Source organism: Aristolochia californica, unplaced genomic scaffold (assembly GCF_029961685.1).
Source record: "Aristolochia californica isolate CCGP_79_NKW_82.1479 unplaced genomic scaffold, dmAriCali1.0.hap1 SCAF_10, whole genome shotgun sequence".
NCBI lineage: Eukaryota > Viridiplantae > Streptophyta > Magnoliopsida > Piperales > Aristolochiaceae > Aristolochia > Aristolochia californica.
Window position 1 is genome coordinate 33,276,046 of NW_027181771.1, and position 24,450 is coordinate 33,300,495.

The window sequence follows — 24,450 nt, forward strand, 5'->3', positions numbered from 1 at the left end:
ATTGTTTGCCAAGTTTTGTTGAATGGGAAAAAAGTTGACATGGTGTGTGAGATTCTAGAAGTTTTAAATGCAGTTACTAATATAATTTTTGGGAGTGATTACCCTACTTCTAATTTGTACCTTAGTGAGGTATATAGGGTAAAAGATGTTTTGAATTTTTATTATACAAATGAAAATATTTTCATTAGGACAATGGTTAGTAGAATGAAAGAGAATTTTGAGAAGTGTTGGGGTGAATGCAATTTCTTGATGGTTGTTGCTTCAGTTTTGGATCCAAGGGTCAAATTAAGGTTAATCGAAATGTGTTTTCCAGAGATATATTTTAAGGAGGAAGTTACAATGAATAAAAATTTAGTTCGATGCACTTTATATGAGATCTACGATGAATATGTATCCTTATATAATGTGGATATTAGAAATGAAAAGATTGTTTCAAGTACTAGCTCTATGGGTGTTTCCACAAGTCGTAGGCCTTCATCAAGTTTTGGTTGGTCAAAGTTAATGAATTATATGAAACAAGTGGATGTAGTTAATTTACCAAGGTCAAAATTGGAAATTTATCTTGAAGAAGGTGTATATAGTTGTGAGTGAACTTCACAATATGATTTTGATGTTTTAGAATGGTGGAGAGTGAATCATATGAAATTTCAGGTATTATCTAAGATGGCAGCAGACATCCTTGTAATTCCCATATCCATAGTAGCTTCAGAGTCTACATTTAGTGTTGGTGGTAGAGTAATAAACTCATATCGTTCTTCCTTGGCACCAAATACAGTTCAAGCTTTGATTTGTGGCAGTGATTAGGTTCGGGTTCTTCACGGTATAAAGAAAAATCAAAAGGTGAATTTCTTTGATTAATTATTTATTATGATATTATTTAGTATATTATTTAGTTTTTTTTTTTTTATGATTACAGCATGAAAAGAAGAGTGTAGAGATAATGCTACTAACTACATGATTTTTCATGTTTTTCTCATCATGGTAATTTTAATATTTTTAACGACATTAAGTAACTAGTAGTGGAAGAGTATTTTTTTATCTGACAATAACTAATTTTATTTTTTTGTTTTTGTCATAGGTAGAGATTTTTTTCATGCATGGACGTATATTGTTTTCTAGTATAAAGAGAAACAACTATAGTTTGTAAATTTATAATGGATTTATAGTTTTTTTTGGGTAATTGTAAATTGATAGTGATAATTCATTTAATTTTGTTATGTTTGATTATTGTATAAAGTTTATTCATAATGTTATACAGTTTATGGAGTGTTTAGACTATTTTATGAAGTGTATGGAGTGTATAAACAATTTCATGGAATGTTTATGAAATGTATAGATAAATTTATGGATTTTATAAAGTATTTATGCAAGTATTATGTATATTAATTATGTCCAATTTTATACAATTATTATATACATAAAAATAATTTTATATAAAATATATACATAATTTTATATATAATTTATTTAATATATTTAAAAAAATATATATATATATATATATATTAAAACTCGACCTCAACTTAAAAATATTTAAATCAAATTCGACTCAAACTTTATGTAAATTCGGGTTCTACCTATAAATGCTACGGAGAGTTCTAAAAGTGAAAGGTGTAACATTGCCATGATATAAATGAAATTTATGATCGGACTGGAGACCGGAAAGGGTAAAAACAGCTTAGACTGCAGTCTGCGCGGCTCGTATTCCTAGTTCCAACAGAAGGATGGCTAGAGCTGAGTGGTGCCAGGTTCACGTCAGAGAAACAGAAAAGGGTAGTAGAGACGAGATCGATCGAATGGAAAGGAATAACATTATCCACAGGAAATTATTCCAAGTAGGATGGGTTGATGAAATTTGATGTTTACAGTTCAGAACATCCATTAAAACAGAGGCCCACATTAAAAAAGCAGCCAAACCTACCCACATTTACTGAAACTGCAACTACAGGAACGTACCAAATACGTACAAGGCCACAAGGGTGAAAAACAGAAAAGAAAACCTAGAGCAAATTCCACTTTTTTAGTGCTTTTCATGATTGACGAAGGGGAAAGCAAATGGGGGTTTGTTTCTTCATCACTTGGACTTGAATGGGATGGCGCGGATCACGACCTGGTGGTAAACAGCTGCTAGGAATGCTCCAATGAAGGGACCGACCCAGAAAATCCACTGCAATTTCAGAAAAGAGAACGCAAAATCAGTTGTTTTTTTCTATGGCCAACGTCCCAACTTCAAATGAATTAATGAAGACATAGGTGGAGAAACGGAGAACATACGTGGTCATCCCAGGCATGATCCTTGTTGTAGATGATGGCGGCACCGAGACTCCTTGCTGGGTTAATTCCAGTTCCGGTTATGGGGATAGTTGCCAAGTGAACCAGGAAAACGGCAAAGCCAATGGGAAGAGGAGCCAAGATCTGTCAAACAATACCATCAAGCACACACCAAATTAGCCCAGAAACAGGAATTCATAGTAAAACTTTAAAAGAGTTTGATGATCATTAGTTATCAGAGGGAGGAGAGGAGGCTTACAGGGACGTGAGAGTCTCTAGCGCTCCTCTTGGCATCAGTGGCAGAGAAGACGGTGTAGACGAGGACGAAGGTGCCGACGATCTCAGCTCCGAGGCCGTCGCCCTTGGTGTAGCCATGGGCCACGGTGTTGGCACCACCTCCGAGTGCTTGGTAAGGACCTTTCTGGAAGCCCTTGACGACACCGGCGCCGCAGATGGCACCCAAGCACTGCATCACCATGTAGAAGAGGGCCCTAGTGAGGGAAAGTTTGCGCGCAAGGAGCAGACCGAATGTCACCGCCGGATTAATGTGACCACCTGCACAGAAGAAACAGCTCCTCATACCATTTGATACAACAGAGAAAAATCATCTTCCTTGATTCAAAGAGAAGCATAAGTTTATCAGACGTAAGAGAATTTTTTTTTATTTTTTTTTTGGAGAAAATACCAATCATCTTTCCATATGACAAAATAAAGAAGAAAATTTGAGACTTGATCAGGTGGTTTTTTTTTCAGAGGAAAAACACGAAGAAATGAACAGATTTTGGTTCCACAGACAATGAGACATATAGAGAAGTGGAGTAACAAAACAAAACAAGAAGAACGTACTGTAGCATGTATAAAAGATAAAACCAATATCCCCGGTAACGGCGGCAAATTTCTTTCGTGAACCAATTAAAAGAAAAATACAAGAAGAAGAGAACAGAAAAAAAGAAGCAGCCATAGATCAGATATACAAGAAGAAAAAAAAAATACCTGAGATTCCAGCCGTGCAGTAGACGAGGGCGAAGATCATACCCCCGAAAGCCCAGGCAATCCCTTGAATCCCAACGCTGGCGCACAAGTTGGGCGATCTCTTCACTCCCATCACCGTCAAAATCGTGATGTATAAAAAGAGGAAGGTCGCCACGAACTCGGCGATCCCGGCCCGGTAAAACGACCAGGAGCTCAACTCCCCGGGCTCAAACAAGGGCGCCGGTGGAGGTTCTTTGTAGTCCTTGTCCTGGCTCTGCGCTGCCGTCCCAAGAGGCTGCCTCTCCGAGAACTTGTTCGCTCCGAGCTTAACATCTTCCTCTTTGCCCTCCATTTTTCTCCCTGAACTCCCTGCCTCACTCTGACTAAAGTCTCAACTGATAAAGTGCAGCGAGGAAGCTGAAATATATAGCAGATAGAGCGACAGAAGAGCCGGCCCCCACTCCAAGCCTATTGAACTCGTTTTTCTTACGGCAAGTGTCCGTCGTGGCGACCGACCACGCACCGTTGTCCATTCATTTCCTGGCTTCATTTTCCTTTTCTGTGTTAAAAAATGTCCATGATTGATGATCAGCAATTATTAACTATTTTTATTCTGTTGACTAACCGTACACGTGGTTGAAGATCATCCATCGATTGCTGGCAGAAACACACGTATTTTTTGACAACATGTGCTCGTGAGCTGGACCGGTTCGAACAGGTAAAAGAAGCTGGAATGAGATATTGAAGCTAATTAAACAAATCATTGGTAAAATGCGAGACTAAATGATATAATTGGAAGTAATATCCGTACGGTCCAGCTAATTCCTTTTCTTTTACCGGTAAAAAAAAGTACATACACTACTGACCTACTGTTAAGGGAAATTTCTGCAATTAAGTGGCCCGTCCGGTCCAGCTAATTTCTTTTTTCCTGTCAAATTCCCAACAGAGCCTCCAGTCACGGACTGAGCGGAGATATCACGAGAAAGCAAAATATCGTGATCAGACTGTAGTAGACCGCTCGGAGAACCGGGAAGCGGATCGAGCCATCACTAGGCGCCATTTGAATGAGACAATGAGCCATAAAAGATAGGCAGGTCTCTCTAGAGAAATTGGTTAGGTGAATGGTCGATAGGGATGTTTGTTGAACCCCATTAATATAAGATCAATGATGTCAATCGAACAATTTTGATGAGGCCTGACGCTCGTATTACATAACACAGTTGTAATTTATATAAGAGCCGGTGAGTGATTGTTGGAGGAAAGAATAGACGATAATTTAAACAATATCATCTATACATGATGAGGTTCGTTTGAGTAATGGAGGAAGAGTGATGATGGCATGGGCCAAGTCCAAGTCTCCGGTTTAAACTAACCCCATTACAACGCACTTTTATGGTTTTTTTTTTTTGTCTGGATTATATCGTATTTCCGCAACGCGATTGCGACCTCGAGGTGTCAACGTCGCATGAGTTTTAGAATCAGAGGGGGTGGCATCAGCGAGCATCCCAGCCGTTGGCGGCGACCGACTTTTGGGCGGCCAGAGCCATCTTTTATGCGATTTCAGTGGGACGGTCAGACCAAATTACTTGGTGATGTCACGACCACGAGCTCGGTTTGAAAGCTGGTGAGTATGGAGACCGGCAGGGCAGGGCAGGGCACATTGAGGAGTAGTCTGGAGACTATGCGCACAGCTTACTGAGTTCAAGTGTACATCCTGAAAAACGTATATCGATGGATTGGATCAGTATTTATCGTATATATTATCAATATATAGATTGAATCAGCTATTTTATATATAATTTATTTGACAACTTATTAAATAGTTAAATAAATAATATAAAATTAAAATTTTCTAACGTAAAATAGCTCAATAAGTACAACAAAAAAGAAAAGTTACAAGTTGATTTCAAGTGATGGTATGAGATTTTTTCTCCCATTTGATTATTTGATCTAATGTCCGTCCAGGGACTTAATTTGAGCATTTAATGATCCAATGAATGTATAGGAACTTCGTCCCTTGGTTGACTAAATCCAATTTTACAACTAACCTTTACTCGGTACTTAAAAAGATAAATTTTGATCTTGTATTAGAGTGTCGGTTCCAAAGTTTTGGCAAAGTTGCGACAAAATTCCACCGTGCAATCTTTGTAGGGATTTTGGTAGTTTTTAGTATTTTTGGTAACAATGTCACATGTCTTTGATGTAGTACCTCCGTTAATTGGACGAAATTTTCTTGCAACGCTATTAGTGACTATTTTTGCCACCTTATTTGATTACATGATATTTTCCTCTAATTCAATTTGAATGATGGTCCATAAAACTGATTTCCATAAAATCGATACACAAAATTCAAAGAATAAAATGTTTCTAATGAATAAAAAAATTCTTAAAAAAATAAAAATCATTTGAAAAAGACACTTTAATCACATTTTATCTCAAATATACATTCCCCTAAATAAAAATTTATTGAATCAAATTTATATATAATAGGATAATTAGTTAATTGGGCATGGAATAACTATTATCCATTTACATGTTAGTATCATTTCCAATGTCCCTCTTTTTATTCCATTTTATAGCCCTTAATTATGAGAGGAAGAGAGTTTTTATGTCAATTTTGCTTGGACTAAGCGAGAAGAGGAGAGAAGAGAAAAATAGGTAATATGCTAGAAGGAGAGGAGACACATGAGTAACCAAGAGTAAGGGTACCTAACCTCCACTTAGGCCACAAACCTTTTGGCATTTTGGCACTAGAGAAGAATTGGGCAACCACCACTTACGCCACAAACCTTTTGGCACCAACTCTATACTTTCTTATGATTACTACTAAAGTGATGTCCTTTTTAACTTAGGGCTGGTCACGCGTTAGGTGAGAGTTGGGGTGGGTTTTAAAAACCCAAACCTGACCTAAAACCCTGACCCAAATCCCAACTATTAAAAAACCCGAATAATCTCTGTCCCTATAACCCCGCCCCATTCCCGTATCTTTAACCCATCCCTGTTTCATCCTATGACCCGATCCACTATGTATTTGTTAATTTTTTTTAAAAGCGAGTTATATAAAAAAAATTATATTGTAGTAAATAAAAATAATAAAATATCTCCAAAAAGTTATAAAATTTCTCTTTTTATTTTAAGTGTATAATTATAATTTTAAAAACTATATAAGTTAATTAGGTTGGTTAGAGTTGGGGTCAAGTTTGGTAAAGCACGTACAAACCCAACCCAACCTCGAACTCAGTACAAGTTTTTTCCCCAACTCCATGAGGGTGAGGAAGAAAACTTGAACTTGGGTTCTTTTTGGGTTTGGTCAAATTGTTTTTATCGCTAGGGTTGGCATTAAGACGAGTTATGCTCGAACTTGAATATGTTCGAACTTAGTTTGATTTGAATACTTTAAAACTTTGTAATAGAGCATAGTAATGTATAATAACCAGATTAATAGATCTAAAAGAAAAAATAAATACTTCCATTAATAGTATTTATTTCATTGACAAACAATAATATTAGATGTTGAAGTACCCAAAAGAGCCGAATGATGGATCGTCTTTGAGGTTTGAGGTAAATAAGATCAATTATCAACCAATTAAACAGGGAATTGACGAAAAAAATTAGAATAAATGATATTTTTGTAAAAAAATATATACTACCGAGTCACCTCACAGAGTAAACAAGTTGAGTTTAGAAAATCTCAAGTTTAGCTTAGTTATACTTAACAAACGTTATTTCAAGTTTAAACTCTAAATGAGCTCAAGTAAAAATTATACACTTGACCTTAATTAAAATATTGAAAAGAAGGAAGAAAAAACCGTGTATGTATTGAAAATAGGGAAAGGCCGTAACGGCGGCATGACCAAACCAAGTCCGCTCTTTCGTTTCCGAATAACACCAAAGTTGTCCAATCAAGCTGCCATTTTCTGGAATCTGATTTTTCAGATTAAGAAGCCGTAACACGCCACGTACTTAAATGCTTTCCGGATTTTATTACTGATTCGGGTATCTCCGTTTGTACTTCGCGTCGATGTTAACTGATCACGCCACCTTGACCTCCCATCTAATTGAACGGGTTCGGATCGTTTTCTTTCTTGGCCCCACATCCTTACTTCTGCCCTGTTTTCCACGGTCAGGGAAGCCTGTCGTCCACGATCGACCATGTCGCTTAGGAAGAAAACAATAGCAGAGAGTCGGTCGGGTCGACGGGCGTGGTACGTTTGAGGTCCTGTTTCAGCTTTGGGTTTTGACTCGGAGAATGGGGAGAATCAGGCCGACCTTGTCTTCTTCCTAGGAGCGGAAACCAACGAGAGGGACAAGCAGACCAACGAACGAACAGACCAACCGACTTCGTCTCCTGCCTCTCGCGTTTCCCCAGTCCCCATGGGGCATTCGTCGATGCCATCCCATTGTCCCGGAAGCCGCCTCTGAGAAATGCCTGCTGAACCAATCCCGTTGTTGGCTACGTATCACCGCTGCTCTGATGAGAGGGAGCTCTTCTAGCCGCAGGTTTCTGCAGAGATTTCGCCAACTTCTCATCTCCTCCGGCTCTGTCAAGATCAAGCTGCTACTCACCTGCTGCATCGTTTTCACCTTTTTCCTCATTGCTGGCCGAGCCGCTTCTTTTATGGGATTGCGCCATCGTCACTCCCACTCTGGATCTTCTCCCCCCAGGTCTGCACGCTAATTCTTCTTTTTTTTTTTTTTCCGTTTCCCCTATAATTTACTTTATTTCAAGTTGTATTTGCCTGCTCTGTCGCTTTCGGCCGCCTCGGCTCGAGAGTTCCTTCTTTGATTGGACGTAATTCTGAAACAGCCGGAGCTTTCTGTTCTCCGGAAGTCGATTTTTAAACCACTACCCTAGATCTGAAGGTTTAAGCTCTGTAGTTTTCTGTAACTTGCAGGAGACTTCTTTACCGCTTGCTCACTTGAAGAGTTATTCGTTCTTAGCTTGTTATTGTATTTCCGGGTTGCTGATAATGTTAAATCTCTGAATAAGGTCAATATTTGGGAGAGTTGTTCAAAAAGTTTGGGTGTCGAACCACTTTCGTCATGTCATAATTAAAATAGCTAGAGTGCACTTTTGCCAATAACCAGTTATAGCTCATCGACGTGTCGTTTTGTGTGAGCTATAGGACTTCGTTCTTTACATATTTGTTTGTTTTATTGCTCTTAATGTTGCTTCCTCTGTTTAGCTTCTAGAGATTTATTATTCCTTAACCTTACTTGTTCTTGTTAGTTGGAGTTGTTGGAACTATCTTTGTAAATTATTGAATCAGATGATGAGGACCTTTCTAGTTATACGCTGAGAGTCGGTCAAAATAGATGAGGTTAGTTGCTTTAGAATTTAAGCTATCTTTGAGACATCTGGAGGTCAAGGACTAGAGGTTACCAGGTTAGTGCATATAATTCCAATAGATACGAAAGCTATGACTAGAACTTGGAAATTTGAAAGAATAGAAACCAGTTGAGGTAGTTGAGCACACTGCATATGGATATGATATCAATGAGTAATACTTGAAACTCAAGGTCTAGAAAACTAGTCAGGTAACATTTGTTACGGATGGGCGTGCCCTGTATTCAGTTTTTGCTGTAGATAGAATTTGTGATTATCCATTAGGGATACTTGATTAACTTCAGTATTTGGTTGTGAGGAATGATTGTGTAAAATCAGTCTTTGCAATTTTTTTTTATCTGTTTTATCTTCTGCAGACGCCTATTATAGGGTATGCTGGTAAATTAATCAGACAGCTGCTCTACTTCATTTCATACTGAAATAGAAACAACTGCCTTATCAGTGTTTAATTAATAAGAAAGAAGAGGAAAATGGTAGGAGCAAACTGAAGGGCTTTTTGAATACTGAAATAATTCATACAACTTGTTCAGATGGTTTTTCAATGATCACTTAATCACTTTTTAAAGCCATTTAATAATAAATTTTTTGAATACTACAAGGTAGTCTTAAAACACTTAGAACTAGAGAGTAACTATAATTCATACAGCTACTTGACAGTAACTTTCTAAAAAATAGACCTATTTAGAGCAGGAAGATACTTTTTTTTTACTTGTATCTAGAAACTATTGTAACTCTTCTAGCTTTTCTAGCCATTATAGCCTTTGACTATGAAGTGACTCTGTATATTTGAAGCTTAAGCAGCCATAAATAGCCGGTGACAAAATATGATTCTGTTTAATTTTCTCTGAGCTCTTACCAGGTAGAACTGCTGATCCGGTCTTCTTATTATCTGATTTCTGTATCAGCATTTTCGTGATATCCCATGTCTTTGGCTCTTGATAGAACAACCTTTACTTCTGATAGACAATTATACTCAATGTTTTTTTTAAAAAATTTCCTTTTGGGACGGCTAATTCGCAGTTTTCTTCCTGAGTATTGGTGATTTAGGAATGTTAATGATCTTCTTTGATTTAAGTATGACTGTTTAATGATTTATTGTATGTGCTTTCTTGGTTTGTTTAAATGCTAATCCACTTTTATTTGGTACAGGCCAGGATTTACTGTTGTGATTAACACATGGAAACGAAATGATCTTCTGAAGAAATCTATTGCTCATTATTCTACCTGTCTTTGTGTTGATTCTATACATATTGTGTGGAGTGAGCCAGGTCCACCCTCTGATTCTCTCAAAAGGGTCCAAAGGCACATTCTACAGTCCAAGTCTAGAGGTGGTAGGCATATTGAACTGAAGTTTGACATACATAAGGAAGATAGTCTAAACAACAGATTCAAGGAGATTCAAGATTTAAAGACGGAAGCTGTCTTTTCAATTGATGATGATGTTATATTTCCATGCACTTCCCTGGAATTTGCTTTCTCAGTCTGGCAAAGTGCACCTGCAGCCATGGTGGGATTTGTGCCTCGTATGCACTGGCTAGATAAATCGGTAACACTTCATTTTCTCTTCTAAATATCCTTTCTATATCTTTATTTTAGAAGGCGTCCAATAGGACTTATTTGTGCACTGTCATAGTTGCTTTAAAATTAATGATAAAGGTTGTGTTTGAGGAAAGTTTGTTCTACCCAAGTAACAATTTTGACTTTCATGGCTGCAAGATTCATGGGGTCCTTCATTCAAAAAAAGAAAAAACAGAAAAAAAGATCTGTGTAAGTTGGGTCCCATGGAAGGATGTGGGACCTTCCACATATTGGCAGAATGTCCTCACCATTAATACGGTTCTATGGTTTTCAATCACAGTAAGGTTGATATCCTAGAGATGGTCCTTCTTTAATTGGATTATGAATGATTGCACAACTGGAAGCAGTTGTTAATCCTTAATTGTTTCCGTCCTGGTGTTCTGTGACTTGATTATGTCTTAGTGGAGTCTCACTGATATCCTTTTAATTCTATTTTGCCCCTTAATATCAACTGTGTCACATGATGATGCAATATACTTGAAGAGTTGCTCCAAAATTCTGAATGAACTTGAAATTTTTTGTTAGTCACATAAAAACACTCATAAGCAACTCTTCTCCTGATTTTGGAGTTGCAAGTTTTTAGTCTTGGTAAAGAATGTATTCCCAAAGCATCTGTGTATGGTATTTGATTGCTATTGCCAGTCTCCAAGTGTAAGATTATGATCAAAATGGAATTTGTGTTGACAGACGAGCAATTCAGAGTCTTACTCGTATGGAGGGTGGTGGTCTGTGTGGTGGATGGGTAGATATAGTATGGTTCTCTCCAAGGCAGCCTTTTTCCATAATAAGTATCTGGATTTATATACAAATCACATGCCAGCCTCTATCCGAGATTATATCACAAAAAATAGGTCAAATATTTTTTGCATTTCTATTTTCCTTTGTTCATTTATTTTTTTTCCGATTTTTCTTTATATGTGAAGTCACATTTTCATTTGTATTAGATCCTGATTTTTGCAGGAACTGTGAAGATATTGCAATGGCTTTCCTTGTTGCAAATGCCACGAGGGCTCCTCCAATATGGGTCAAAGGTAAATAACCGACTGTCCTTTCCACTTGCTCTCCTACCTGATTAGGAATCATCATTATCTATTCTTTTGCTTGATGCAGGTGAGATATTTGAGATTGGCTCCACTGGAATCAGTAGTTTGGGAGGTCACAGCGAGCAGAGATCAGTATGCGTGAACAAATTTGTGGAGTTATATGGGTATATGCCGTTGGTATCGACATCTGTAAAGGCGGTGGACAGCCGCAACCTTTGGTTGTGGTGATATCTTGGATTTTGGTGTTCACTGAGTGTTTTTTTTTTTTTTTAATCCCCTATGAATTAACTTAGCCGTTCATTCTACTCCCTTTTGTATAATATTTATTTATGAAGAGCCTCGTCAAAATTCATCATGTGCATTGCAGCAGTAGATCATTGATTTTTCCAGATAGGTTTTTGTTAACTTTGTAAGCATCCAAATCTGTTAATAGATGGAGATGTTTTGCAAACCCTTGTATACATATGCCATCTTGTTTGCATTATTTATCCATAAGTTTCTCCTATTTGTTGATCAACTTCTTTGCCCTTTCTGCTGGTGGAACTCCTTATTTTTGAGTCAAGAGTTGGAAGATTTCAACCAAAATTGGGTAGACTATGAGAAAAAAAGAACAATTATTTCCTGTAGAACGACTCTGAGGCAAAAAATTTCTATCTTCCGCTTAATAAAACCGTCAAGTTGTAAACTGTGAGGCAATTTTTTTTCTTTTTTAAAGGAAGAAGAAGAACCTTAAAGCAGTAGATGTCAAACCCTAACCCCTTACACCCTAGTTACATGTCAACCTTTTAAAGCAGTATAATTTCCCATGTCCATTTTCGAATATCCCAACCGTGGGCCAATTTCTTTGGCCGGCAATGCATGTGCTGGCATCTTCAAAGCTGCGATCTTCTTGCTGTGAAGGTACAGAAGGGGGATTCCTTCCCTGTTTAGGCTCCCACCAGCACATGTGCCCGGACTCTGCAATTTCCATCTTTGCACGTCTTATTATTATTATTATTTAATACTTAAAAATACTTTTAAATGCATATTGAGATTGTTTTGTATTTCAGCTTTGAGCCCCAAAAAATAAAAATAAAAAATAATAATAATAATAATAATAATAAATTGAATTAGACTCCACAAAATTGCTATTAGAACCTCATTATGAGAAGAGGTTTAAAAGAAACATAATTTGTCTGTTTGCTAATATTATTAAAGAAAAAAAATATACATAACATTATTTAAATATAACTATCATATTACCCAAATAAAAAGAACATAATTTTTTAATTTTTCAATTTTTATTGATCGAATGGCTCTGATCTTATGATGGAAATGCTTACTAATTCATTCCGATCCCTTTCACTTCAATCTGCGGATTACTTCAGATTGGGTTTTATTTGTGTGATAAAAAAAATTTAATCCACCGTCAACCAGAGCACATTTCGCGCCATATTTTGCGCGCGGCAACGGTCGACGAGCCGTTGCCGCTTATTGCAGCGTCCGTCAGGCATCAGCTGCAACTCAGAAACCCTAAACCCTCCTAACTCTTGAAGCAATGAACTCCGAGCATTTGACTTTTCGGATCTCGGGACGTTGTGTTAGAATTTTTTTTTTATCTCAAGGTGCTTCGATCATAGAGCTCCTCACATTAATGCTCACTGCTTTACGTTTGAAAGAAAAACTCCCCCTCTATCTACGCTCTCTAGATCCACCTTCATCGTTTCCTCCTTTGAGTATATTAAAAGCAGGTTGGCGCTTCCTCACAATTTTGAAATTTCTCTGGCGTCTTCGATATTGTTTATGTTGTTGGCTGTCGTGACTGAAAAATTTTCTTTCCGTGTTCTCTTTTTCGATTCCCGGAAAGGCGCTTTACAGTATAACAGGTTTAATTATCGTAGAACGTCGAGAACAAAGCAACAGCTGGAGATCCTAGAAGTGACGCTAGTACGATAGATCGAACTGATTTGTAAAAGAGTAAGTACTTCTATTACATTTCCTTTTTTTCTGTTTCAGCTATTGGTTCGTATATTTGTTCACATTGATGAGTACCTTTTTCCTAGCATTTAGTGCTTAGAGACGCATTTCATGTGCGCTATGGTCTTCCAGAAGTCTTTGTTGCTGCCTTTTCTTAATGGCTTGCCCATCTCTGCTTTATTTGCTGACTTTGCTGACATTCGATCTTTGAAGGTAGTTGTATAAATCACTGATATTCGACCAATACTAAGGCTATTGATGCTTGACATCATCGTTTGAGCTTAACGTTCCTCTCAATCGAGTGTCAAGGAAGAGGGGGAAGGTGGATTCCTTGTTTGAGCTCGAGGTTAGTCTTCTGATTTTAAAGTTTATTTATAAAAGTTTAAGGTCAGTTTTTTCATCTAGTCTTCATTGTTACGAGGATTAAGTTATTTGCATGTGAAGTCTTGACATATTTCATATACCGTGAAATTTTTGTTGTGCCAAATTTATGTAACAAAGAAAATCTTTCTTCCGGATATTGGATGTCAGTATTGTCTTTGATGTTGTCTGTGTTATGTGGTTCTGTCATTATCATCTGAATCATTTAACATGACTTCTCTGCTTTATGGATTCTTGCCAACCAACTGATTTGTTTTCTAATGGATATGTTCAGCAGTCAGATCTTGTAAAATTTGCATTATTGCTGTTCAACCGACATAAGTAGATAACTAAATCATGATTTGAATTGTTCCTACAATTTATAACAATTTTTAACTTTAATGTAGTGGATACATGTTAACCAAGACACTCAAAATCTCAAACTTTTTCGAAAACAATTTGAGATGGATATCACCACATTATTACCAGATTAATTGTATGTTATTTGTCTAAGGTGCATTTGGTGAATTACCTATGTATGTGAGTGTTCCTCCTACATACAACTACTGCAATATGTTGTTCTTCCTGGATGTCAGCGTTGAAGTGCTTGATGCTTCAGTCTTCTTATTAGTAGCTGGCAAGCTGATGTTCAGCCCTGCAACTATTTTCTAGTTTAAGAGTCTGCAGACACACCTATCAGTTTTGTTGTTAAACTTAATACTTTCTTCTTTCAGGTATTGTCATGTCTGTAAATTTCAAACTGGGCTCTGACATTGATCATGATCAAGAGAATCCAAGAGTTTGTGATGCCAAAGAGGAATTAAACTTTAGAAAAGGTAATAATATAGTTTACAAGATCCTCCATGGTTTCCTGAAGCAAGGAAATACGGCAGTTGTAAACATTGCCACAAATGTAGTAAGAAGAGCATCAAGAAAGAGGTAATTGTTGAAGTTATCTGCATTGTTGCCTTTTTCTCATCCTAATTAATTTTGAAACTTTTGCTTTCAACATCTGACATGCATGTGACTTAAAAGTTGTGGGATCTTCATCTCTTGCAAGCTTTATGCTTGATGGGAATATTCCACTGCTTTGTCAGGGGACATTCCACTTTCTGTACATTGCCTGATGATAATAGAACAGAATTCTTGTGAGGAGAATAATTAATATTTTATTTGTCTACTTGCAGAACTTCGAATGGTGCAGAATTCGGTGGTGGTATCAACCATCACATTGATGAAGATGAAAAGCGGCAGCATGGATCTGAAAGATTGTCTGGGCCCCTATTATCAGGAGCAGCCTACTGCATTTCTTCCTGCTGTATGATATTGCTGAACAAAATTGTTCTATCCAGCTTTGGTTTTAATGCCGGAATTACTTTAATGCTTTACCAGGTAGCAAATTGTCTCAACGATTGATCTACCAAACTTAATCACTTAGCTGGAATAATGTACCTGGAGATTTTTTTGTTTCATTCTAGAAATATGGCTTAAAATTTCTTAATGCCATTATCTGTAGCATCATACATAATACCATTCTAAGACTCCCTACATGCACAGGGCATGCTGAATGGAAATCATATTCAGAGTTGACAAGGAATAAGGCAATGGAATTCATTATCCTTTAGTGAACCCATTTTGTTGTGTTAGTGAACTGAGTCGAAGTAGATCTCCCAGGTAAAATGAATTCCAAAATTCATGCCTAAACAGCAAGATTATGTTGTCCTTTTGAGATGGAATATTTAAGTGAAAGAAGGTTGCATAATCTCATTACTAGTCAAATTTTTTAGATTTCATTAGATAATTGTACCCTGGCATACTACATTATTACCATTGACTCGAAGCAATACATTCCTTCAAGGAAAGTGGTTTACCCTGGATTTCATACTTTGTTTCATTTCTGAGGGTAATCTACTTTTTTCATGCACCAACCCTACTTTCATCCTTTTTATACTCTCACTCTCACTCACTCTTAATCTTCATTTTCTCCAATCTCGAAGTCCTCGGCTAGTACTTACAAGCTACTTATACATACTGCAGAATTTAGTAAGTGTAACAGTGATTATTGCATTGGGGTGCTTGGGAGCAGTCTCAATAGAGAAGTTCTCTTGGAAGCTCATTCGTATTTGGGTTCCTGTCAATCTCATCTTTGTTGGTATGCTTGTAACAGGCATGTACAGGTAACCTTTTGGATTACTGACTTCCTTACTATATTAGATATTATAAGCTCTGGAATATCTGCTTTCCCTGTTTTACTCAGATTTGCTGATACTTTTCAATTTTATGTTTTTTGTTTTTGAGGATTTGTCAGTTTGGAAAATATGAACGTTGCAATGGTGACAATCTTAAAGAATGTCACTAATATTATAACAGCTGTTGGAGAATACTATGTTTTCAGGAAGCGTCAAAATAGAAAAGTTTGGATTGCAATGCTTTTAATGGTATGAATTTGCTCTTATAACTGTTGTTTAGTGTGGTTTGTTACCTTACTGTTCTTTCAATTTGTTTTTGTTAAATAAAGTGATCTATTTTCTTACTTTGCTTGTATATTGAGTCTGCATGTTTGGTGTTGCCCATAAACACCAAATCATTGTCTCTCATGTGCTACCGTTGGATGTGAACTGATTAAATTTAGCTGAACCTTTTTCAGATCATATCAGCCATGAGCGGTGGCATTACAGATCTCTCCTTTGATGCAGTGGGTTATACATGGCAAATTGTTAATTGCTTTCTCACAGCAGGTTATTCTGTAAGTTTCATATGTTTTTCCTGTTCTGTGGCTGATTCTTTTTGTCTTTATTTTCTTCAGTTTGTTGTTTATTTATTCGTTGAAGCTACAAAATCTTTTCTGAGGTTTATACATCTCTTGGCTTCCTTCAAACACAAACTATACTTTTATCTCATGTCCACTTTGAGACGAAAATTCCTGTATTGCACACTTTGAGAATTTTCTACTTTAAGGAATATTTGCCTTATATTATTTCTTAATTATACTTCAATGACTTCTTCATTATCTCCTCAACTCCTATGCCAACTTTCACCTTGAGTATTGAAAGCCCCCTACATAATACTCTAGTAAAAAATCTTGTCATTTATTTTACATGGATATCTTTTGCAGATTAAGTATGATTTTAAATTTAAAACCATGCTACAGTAGTTCAAATTTTGTCATTCACTAAATCATGTAAACTTTGGTATTCTATCAAGAGTCTTTGCAATTTCTGAACTAATTATTTAAGTTGCTTGCTAAGCAGGGAGCTTCCCTCCAATCCCTTGTTGTAAAAGGAGTGCTCCCTAGCTAGCTTGTTGTCTTTTGTTTTGTTTAATAAAACTTTGCTTTTCTAAAAAAAAAAACTAATTATTTAAATTTCTATCGATTATTTTGGTATTCTCATTATTGGTCTCTTTAATGTATTCTGATTACTGTAATCAGAAGAATGCATCAAAGAAGTTTAATTTGTCTTACATTGCATCACCCTTGCACAGCAAACTTAGTCTATCTTTGCTCTCTTGGGCAGCTAATGATGCGCCAAGTGATGGATAGGGCAAGACAGTCAACCAACTCTGGATCTCTGAATGAAGTGTCCATGTCTTTGCTGAATAATGCTCTCTCTTTACCCTTTGCAATATTGCTGATCTTTCTCTTCAAGGAATGGGATTATGTCTATCACTCGTAAGCAGTTCGATCTCTTTGACAGTTTACATATAGCATCTGAAACTGCAGTATCTTTACTTGTTATCATCCTCTCTGACATCTAATTGGTGGGTTTATACACAGTCAAGTGATTAAGATGCCAATGTTCTGGGTTGTGGCAACAGTCAGTGGGTTACTTGGACTTTCTATCAGTTTTACTTCTATTTGGTTTTTAAACCAGAGCAGTCCCACAACATACAGGTGGAGTTATTGATATGATCTGGCTTCCTTCTATTTTCTCTGTCATCATTTTCCAAGCAAAACACTGCTAATAACGAGTTCGTTTTTGCCTTGTTCTTCTTCAGTCTGGTGGGTTCTTTAAATAAGATTCCTATATCGATAGCTGGTATTGTGCTGTTCAATGTTCCACTCAGTGTGCCCAACTTCTTCACCATCCTCTTTGGTACCGAACAATTCAAACCTTCTTTTGCTTAATTAACATTTCATTTTTCTGTTCTGGATTTTCTGACAAAGCGTTCTAATTTTGAGCAGGTCTGTTTGCTGGCGTCTTATTCGCAAAAGCCAAAATGTCCTGACTATTGTCTCACAAGGTATTTTCACTTAGGAACCCCTCCAAGAAAATCCTTATAGAGGGAGTGATTTTTTCTTAAAAAGTTGTTGCTCTATTTCAATTTTCATCAAGAAGAAAATATTTAATTAATTTTGACATGGCCTCTTCATTGAACCGGTGAGATTTGACTGGCCCATCTTGGGCTCACAAAGTTGGTGATAGATAGGGTTCCGAAATTCGGCACAACAAGTTAACCTTGCAAGAGTCCCCCATTGGAGTTCTGGTTAGCAACCCCGTACTCTTGTGGGTTTAAGATATGGTTCGAGTTTGTTTGCCGCAAATTGGAAGGAATGAAAATGTCGTTTTTCTTTTACGTTTTGAGGAATATTCCACAAGTTACAAGCGACAAAAACGAAGTGTAAACGGTGCTAGACCGCTCTGGTCGTACTTATTGCTGTTTTCTACAAGCTTAGAAGCGACAAAAAAAAAGTATAGTGCCATGCAAGAGTGGCGGCTTTGGCGGCAGATAGTGCCACTCGGGCTTTTCTTCAGAGCTACGATAGGCGTTTGGCTAAGCTTGAACCTTCAAAACTTCAAACCTTAAATTTAATTTGAGCTTGAGCTCCAAAATGAAATGAGTTTAAACTCAGATCCAGTTGGGTGATGAACTCAAGAGAATTTGGTGATGAACTTAATACCATTTATTTGCATGTTATTGCAAAGGAGTCTAAGACTTTGGTGCATACTAATAAGTTTGGAAATCTTGAGTTTGGTTTATAACATCTAATGAGCCTTATTAAAAATTTGAGTTTGAGCTGAGCTCAAGTGAAAGCTGCATTGAGTCAAGCCTGGTTTGCAAATCGGTTTGGTTTAGTACGACCCCTACAAAGCACCACCAGCACTTTGAATCAGAGTTTTTCAATCGTTCTTCAAACCTTGGATAGGCTCAATCCCAAGTTCAAACCTGGATTCAAAGAGAGTTAAGAGGGGACTTGTACCAAAATAAAAAAAAAAAAGGCTAAGTTGAAACCCTGATCCAAATCGCTCCCTTAGAAACAAAATCAAACATAAATAGGCCATGACTTGGACTCTTTTACTAATAAATGGACTATTACAATTGTTTTACATAAATCTTTTACTTTTCAAGGAAACTTAAGGACACTAATACACATGCACCAATAAGCACATAACACCATCTTTTGTAGAGTAAAACCAATATCATCACTGATACAATTTCGGTCTCTTATTACGATAAAAATAATCATAACCCATTTTAGAAATCAGAAGTTTTCCCTTCTATAATAAGATGATTAACAGTAAACAATCATATCTTGCCGTTTTGGATCATCTTCCATAAAAAAATGTCTAAAATGATTTTTACATCTCAAGTAGAGGAACCACATTGTTCCCTAGATTGATTTTAGATCTCTTAGCTCATGAAATATTTCTCTAGAAAGATTGAAGAACCAAATAAGAGCAAACAGTCAAACATGTGTTAAAAACTGGTTTCAGAATAAAAAACACTTTCGTCTAATAAAACCAGAAAAAAAAAGGTTGTTTCAGTCAGCACCAGGTCATAGAGAATCTCTTCATACAATTTTCAAATGACCCAAATTTGATTTTGGATGGTTATGTTGACTCAGTTGCAGCGCCAAGTAAGAACTAAGAACCCTTTTAGTTATAATACCACATCACGATAGGCTCCTGCATCTACTCTGAAGGATCTGCGAGGAGGAAACCATCTCTATCAAGTCCATTTCTTCCCTGCAACTGGAAAAAGCTTGGTCTTGTTCCATCAGAAGCTTCGCATTTGTTTTCTCGTCTTCATCTTTAGCACCCGATGCTGATCCGTTCAACAGATATGAAATGTAGAGGTCAGAATGAAGATGGGTTGATGCTGAAGTGGTACTGGTTGGAGTTGTTCCCGCAGTGGTAGTTGCAGCATCTTCATGGACACTATTATCAGAGAAGTAGTCTATAATTGGAGAAGGTGCAAAGAATGCAAGTTCATCCATATCCATCAATTGATGCTCGTTGTCTAGCAATGAATCATCTGATAATAGAACGTGTTCCAGCTGCCCAACTCCAAGTACTGTTTCCTGCCTGCTGGATTCGATGGAGGAATCAGCCGGTGAATATGTATGAACATCTTCATAGAACTGTTGTAGAAGATGGTTCTCGTCTTTAGAAATAGTTAGTTCCAGACAATCGTTTGTTGTTGAAGACTGTTTTGGGGATGTAGCCTGCACAAGATTTGATGGATTTGCAAGGCCATTCGAGTTGTTGCCATTGTTCGTGTTAATGAAGTCCTCTTTGGAGTAGTACATGCTTCTAATGTAATCTTGCAGAACACAAGGCTGAGATTTCCCATTTTGAACTGTCGTTTTTCGGCTCTTTCTTCTTGAATTCTGCCTCCTTTTGGTGGCGTTCCAGTGATTCTTTATTGAGTTTTCGGTTCTGCCCGGGATTCTCTTTGCGATTTCAGCCCATTTATTGCCAACCTTTTCGTGGGCTTCAACTAACAATCTCTCTTCGTCTTCACTCCAAGTGTCTTTCTGCATAACGAAAAGATATGAAAATGGAATCAGAGAGAGCGAAAGAGGAATGACACATAGAGCCTTAGGTGGCGTGAAACGCGGATAATAAGAAAACAGCTTTAACTGTTCATATGCTCCGAGAACAATGCTGAAATATAAAAACGACATGGAAGAGATGATTTGCTTGCAGTGTCAGATGAGAGAAAACATAAAAAAACACAAAGAAACGTTATAAGAAACTTCAAAGCATAATAAAGAAGGAGATAAAACACCTGGGACTTCAGCTGTTTAACTACTAGAAATAATCATGAAGAGAACAACAGAATCGGAGAGGACGTTACAGATACTCAGTGGTCCTCCTCAGGCATCTAAGGCAGCAAATAATTAAGAAACCTTAAAAGTAAGATTACTTGAAAACTTGCCAGAAAGGTTTCCAACGCTTGAAGCAGGTATGCAAGTTTAGTAAATTCTTGGGAGATTCGTAGGATTGAAAATGGACAAGATGAACTATTCAGAACTAGGAAGTTGGAGAGGAGAGAAGCTAGACCCTTTCAGTCAAATCAGGGGAAAGTGCCGACTACTATCTATTTAAAACCTAATCTGTGCCCTCAACTCGTTCAGATGTTATTTCTGATCTTCTTTGACCGTCTTCTGGTCTATAATTTGCCAGAAGATGAAAGGAAGAATGAGAGTAAGACAAACCTTGTATCTTGTTATTTATTAGGGAAAGGGATGAAATCCCAATCATGGAGGGGAGAGGTGCTCTCCACCAGGGAAGATGTTTTCTTCTGAACAATGCATTTTTGCTCGATATTCTTTTGAGCAAATGAGAGGAAGAGGGAACCTTGATATCAGGGCGTAAATGATTGTGCCATCTCTCTCGGCACTGCTTCCCGATCCGACCCACCAGATGTTGCGCTATTAGAGACCATTTCCTCACACCGTGTTGCTTCACCAGTTTCAGCAATAGGCTGATCAAAACAGGATAGCAGAGAGACGAAAGTAAACAATTTCGTAAAAAAAAAAAAAAAAAAATCAAGTTCAGTCCGTAATAACACAGAAGTCTTCTTTGTTTAGTTTCTTTCCAGATGAATTCTTTCGTGTTTCACAAGTGAAAATTTTCTCTGAGAATTCAAAGCTTCATGTTTGTCACCTGTCTTCTTCAGCTGTCCACTGCCCTTTCACCACAGCGGAGCAGGATCCACCGGACCTTTTCTTTCCTGTAGAGTTCTTGTCATTTCTGCGCCCCCCGCCTTCACTTCTCACTAGTTCATCGCCATGCACAAACAAGCCATCAATGAAGCTTCTCTCTTCGAGAGCATCCGGCAAGTAGAACCCATTAGCAGGACCGTCAGTTGCACCATAAGGTACCCCACGGAACCCGCTTTCGGAGGCTCTCGCCTGTATGGCCGCTGCTGCTTCTTGTGAAAAGCCGTTCGAGCTCGTCCGAAACCAGTCAAGAGGAGTCAAGAGTGGTGCGGGGCGAAGAAGGTGAGCAGCTTTCTCAAGAAACCCATGTCCGAGACCGACTCCTCTTTCCATGAAAGCCATACAAAGGATAGTAAAAGAAGTCGCAGAGAGCTCCAGAGGCGGTGAATTGCGCTCGAGAAATGGCTTTGATTCTGGGCTGGTTTTCTCTCAGCTACTTGTAAGAAAGCAGTTACGGGACGAAAGCTGAAGTTTAGCAAATAGACGCGTCTGAAGGGAAGGTGATCTACCCACCGTTGATTATTGGAAGATCCAGCGGTCAATAATCGTCTGCGGCTGTAACGCCTCACCTCCCTCTCAGAGACAAGAAGAGTCGTTATTGCTTTGTTAAGCGTCATTAACTCCTAATTACATTACCATTTCTGAATTTTTTTTCTTTTACATAATTTCTTTTAGAATTTTAGTCAAATAAATTTCCAAATAATTAACCCATAAGCTAATAAAATTCTTTAATTAAAATTTAATTTAAAATTTAAAATTAATAAATGAGTCAAAACTCAAGACTAATCACAGACAATTTTGAAATGAGGCTCCAAAATTTACGTAACTATGTCCAGTGGTCAAGAAAGCCCAGGCCCACAAGGGGCTCATCCATGCACACGAACAAACTATCTCAGACCAGAGATTTCTGAAATAGACTAATCCACGTTTAAGACTTTTTAAGTTCGTTGGTGCCGTGCATTAGTTTAGGTGAGGTTTCAGGAAGGGACGAGAGGCACGGCGGTCTTCTGGGTCATCGCAGTAATGAGATGTAAGTAGCAGTTACTGAAAGTTCGTTAATGGCTTTCCTTTTTGATCTTGGGAAGTTTTAATTGCCGACGGTGAACTACCGTTAAGCTAATCGCTTCAACTCTTCTGAAATGTTTCAATTTTTTTTTGCAGGTTTCGTTTTATTGAATTTGTTTGTTTTATATAAAAATAATTTCCAGTAGTTAAATAACGGTGAGCACATCTCCCTGTAGAGCTTCTCCATTGCCCATGTCTCCTGGTATATTTAATTGGACACGATTCGGGGGCTCTTGCTACCCTTTGTAGTATCTATAAATAACCTCCTTGGCTGATCTTCTCCTTCAACACTTCTCGGTCAGTGAGAAAGGGAAGCCTGTGGGAATGTTCTCAAATGAAACCATTGTGGGTGCTGCGGATAGGATTAAGCCTTTGAGAAGGGAGAAGAGAGTTTGGATGAGTTTGAGAAGAAATGAGAGAAGTTAATGTTCTACCTCTTGGTTAAGGTATCTATTTATAGTTTTTTTTAGTGAATTTAAAATGATTACATTATAGTTAGGGTTACAACCTTATAAGAGAAGATATATAAATAGACAAGTAATTACATCTTCATGCTTGCGAAATCTTCTTATTTATCAATATGCCACCTATTGGATATGTGAGCTTGAGCCTATCTTCTAACACTCTCCGTCAAGTTGGAAGAGAGAAAACATTATAAATACCCAAGTTGCCACATTTAAAAGAAAGGATTTTAGACCTGTTTATAAAGTGGCAATCTACCTCAATGTGTTTGGTTCTTTCATGAAAGACCGAATTTGAAGTGATATGAATAGCTGTTTGGTTATCATAATATAGATCCATATAACTTCTTTTATAAAATCCCAATTCAGTAAGAAGGGACCTGATCCATAGAAGTTCATTGATTGTGTGAGTCATAGCCTTGTATTAAGCTTCTACACTAGAGCTCACAACCACATTTTGTTTCTTGTTTATCTGCGTAACCATGTTCCCTCCAACAAGAGTCCAATATCCAGAAGTGGACTTCTTGTCATTAGGTAATCCACCCCAATCTGCATTTAAGAAACCTTTTATGTTAAAGTAGCCAATTTTCCTATAAAGTAATCTTCTTCCTGGGGTTCCTTTTAAGTAGCATAATATCATTTCCAAGGCTTGCCAATTGGCAAGTAGTGGTTTATGCATGTACTGACTCACCACACGTACGACATATGATATGTTTGGTCTAGTTACCGTGATGTAGATAAGTTTGCTTACAAGTCTTTGATATTTGCCAATATCAACATCTTTTCCAGAAATTGCACATAATTTAATATTCACATCCATAGGTGTGTTGGCTGGGCGGCACCCCATCATTTTCGTTTCTTCGCGGAGGTCCAAGACATACTTCCATTGAGATAATATTATCCCAAAAAATAATTTAGAAGTCTAAGATCTTTAGTTTTAAATTCATGACATATCATGTTTTTGATTTATTGTATATTATTCGCATAATTATCGGTTAAGACAATATCATCAACATACACAATCAATAATATCTTTCCTTTGAGGTATCTTTAGTAAATACCGAATGATCTATTGAGTATCGACAAAATCCAAACCGTAGTAGTGTTTGACTAAATTTATCAAACTAGGACAGAGAGAACTGTTTAAGCCCATATAAGGATTTCTTTAAGCAGCATATGGACTCCCCCTCAACCACATAACTAGGTAGTTGAATCATATAAATTTCTACTCGTATATCACCATTTAAGAAAGCATTTTTGACATCGAGTTGATAGACAGGTCATGAAGAGTTAGCGGCAAGCTATAACAAGACACCTACCGATTTTAACTTGGCAACTAGAGAGAAGGTATCCTCATAATCCACTCTATAACATTGAGTGTACCCTTTAACAATGAGGTAGGCCTTAAGGCGAACAATGGGCCCATCGAGATTATGTTTGACGGTAAAA

At 37.4% G+C, this 24,450-nt stretch overlaps 4 protein-coding genes across 5 annotated transcripts; 2 read left to right on the top strand and 2 right to left on the bottom strand.

The window, feature by feature from the left end:
• Window positions 1–1,861: 1,861 nt before the first annotated feature.
• LOC137937188 (probable aquaporin PIP1-4) lies at window positions 1,862–3,647 on the bottom strand. The gene is made up of 4 exons (XM_068782284.1): window positions 3,265–3,647; window positions 2,531–2,826; window positions 2,275–2,415; window positions 1,862–2,167 (listed from the first exon to the last, which is right to left on the bottom strand). Exons 1-4 carry the CDS (start codon window positions 3,593–3,595, stop codon window positions 2,075–2,077), a joined length of 861 nt encoding a protein of 286 aa, XP_068638385.1. The 5' UTR covers window positions 3,596–3,647; the 3' UTR covers window positions 1,862–2,074.
• A 3,769-nt stretch (window positions 3,648–7,416) lies between these two features.
• Window positions 7,417–11,624, top strand: LOC137942693 (glycosylinositol phosphorylceramide mannosyl transferase 1-like). Its single transcript, XM_068788426.1, has 5 exons — window positions 7,417–7,908; window positions 9,740–10,136; window positions 10,856–11,019; window positions 11,129–11,199; window positions 11,279–11,624. Exons 1-5 carry the CDS (start codon window positions 7,718–7,720, stop codon window positions 11,437–11,439), a joined length of 984 nt encoding a protein of 327 aa, XP_068644527.1. The 5' UTR covers window positions 7,417–7,717; the 3' UTR covers window positions 11,440–11,624.
• Window positions 11,625–14,773: 3,149 nt separating this feature from the next.
• On the top strand, window positions 14,774–18,059 carry LOC137942691 (GDP-mannose transporter GONST2-like). Of its 2 annotated transcripts, none has more exons than XM_068788423.1 (8): window positions 14,774–14,919; window positions 15,565–15,704; window positions 15,836–15,965; window positions 16,175–16,273; window positions 17,043–17,197; window positions 17,303–17,419; window positions 17,524–17,621; window positions 17,711–18,059. In XM_068788423.1, exons 1-8 carry the CDS (start codon window positions 14,848–14,850, stop codon window positions 17,752–17,754), a joined length of 855 nt encoding a protein of 284 aa, XP_068644524.1. In that variant the 5' UTR covers window positions 14,774–14,847; the 3' UTR covers window positions 17,755–18,059. The 2 variants fall into 2 exon arrangements, with proteins under 2 accessions (XP_068644524.1, XP_068644526.1); XM_068788425.1 differs by lacking the exon at window positions 14,774–14,919 and adding an exon at window positions 15,151–15,201.
• Window positions 18,060–19,420: 1,361 nt separating this feature from the next.
• LOC137943137 (transcription factor MYB119-like) lies at window positions 19,421–21,817 on the bottom strand. Its single transcript, XM_068788830.1, has 3 exons — window positions 21,420–21,817; window positions 21,111–21,237; window positions 19,421–20,284 (listed from the first exon to the last, which is right to left on the bottom strand). Exons 1-3 carry the CDS (start codon window positions 21,815–21,817, stop codon window positions 19,421–19,423), a joined length of 1,389 nt encoding a protein of 462 aa, XP_068644931.1.
• Between the last annotated feature and the right edge of the window lie 2,633 nt (window positions 21,818–24,450).

Bases quoted from the DNA above. Each gene is read 5' to 3' on its own strand.
- LOC137937188 (XM_068782284.1), bottom strand. From the start codon at position 3,595: ATGGAGGGCAAAGAGGAAGATGTTAAGCTCGGAGCGAACAAGTTCTCG. The intron at 2,827-3,264 runs GTATTTTTTTTT...TCTTCTGTGCAG, and splicing joins CTGCACGGCTGGAATCTCAG to GTGGTCACATTAATCCGGCG. The intron at 2,168-2,274 runs GTATGTTCTCCG...CTGAAATTGCAG, and splicing joins ATCATGCCTGGGATGACCAC to TGGATTTTCTGGGTCGGTCC.
- LOC137942693 (XM_068788426.1), top strand. From the start codon at position 7,718: ATGAGAGGGAGCTCTTCTAGCCGCAGGTTTCTGCAGAGATTTCGCCAA. The intron at 7,909-9,739 runs GTCTGCACGCTA...TATTTGGTACAG, and splicing joins TCTGGATCTTCTCCCCCCAG to GCCAGGATTTACTGTTGTGA. The intron at 11,200-11,278 runs GTAAATAACCGA...TGCTTGATGCAG, and splicing joins TCCTCCAATATGGGTCAAAG to GTGAGATATTTGAGATTGGC.
- LOC137942691 (XM_068788423.1), top strand. From the start codon at position 14,848: ATGATATTGCTGAACAAAATTGTTCTATCCAGCTTTGGTTTTAATGCC. The intron at 15,705-15,835 runs GTAACCTTTTGG...AGGATTTGTCAG, and splicing joins CTTGTAACAGGCATGTACAG to TTTGGAAAATATGAACGTTG. The intron at 15,966-16,174 runs GTATGAATTTGC...AACCTTTTTCAG, and splicing joins GGATTGCAATGCTTTTAATG to ATCATATCAGCCATGAGCGG.
- LOC137943137 (XM_068788830.1), bottom strand. From the start codon at position 21,817: ATGGCTTTCATGGAAAGAGGAGTCGGTCTCGGACATGGGTTTCTTGAG. The intron at 21,238-21,419 runs GTGACAAACATG...TGTTTTGATCAG, and splicing joins TGGACAGCTGAAGAAGACAG to CCTATTGCTGAAACTGGTGA. The intron at 20,285-21,110 runs GTTCCCTCTTCC...TTCGTTATGCAG, and splicing joins ATTTACGCCCTGATATCAAG to AAAGACACTTGGAGTGAAGA.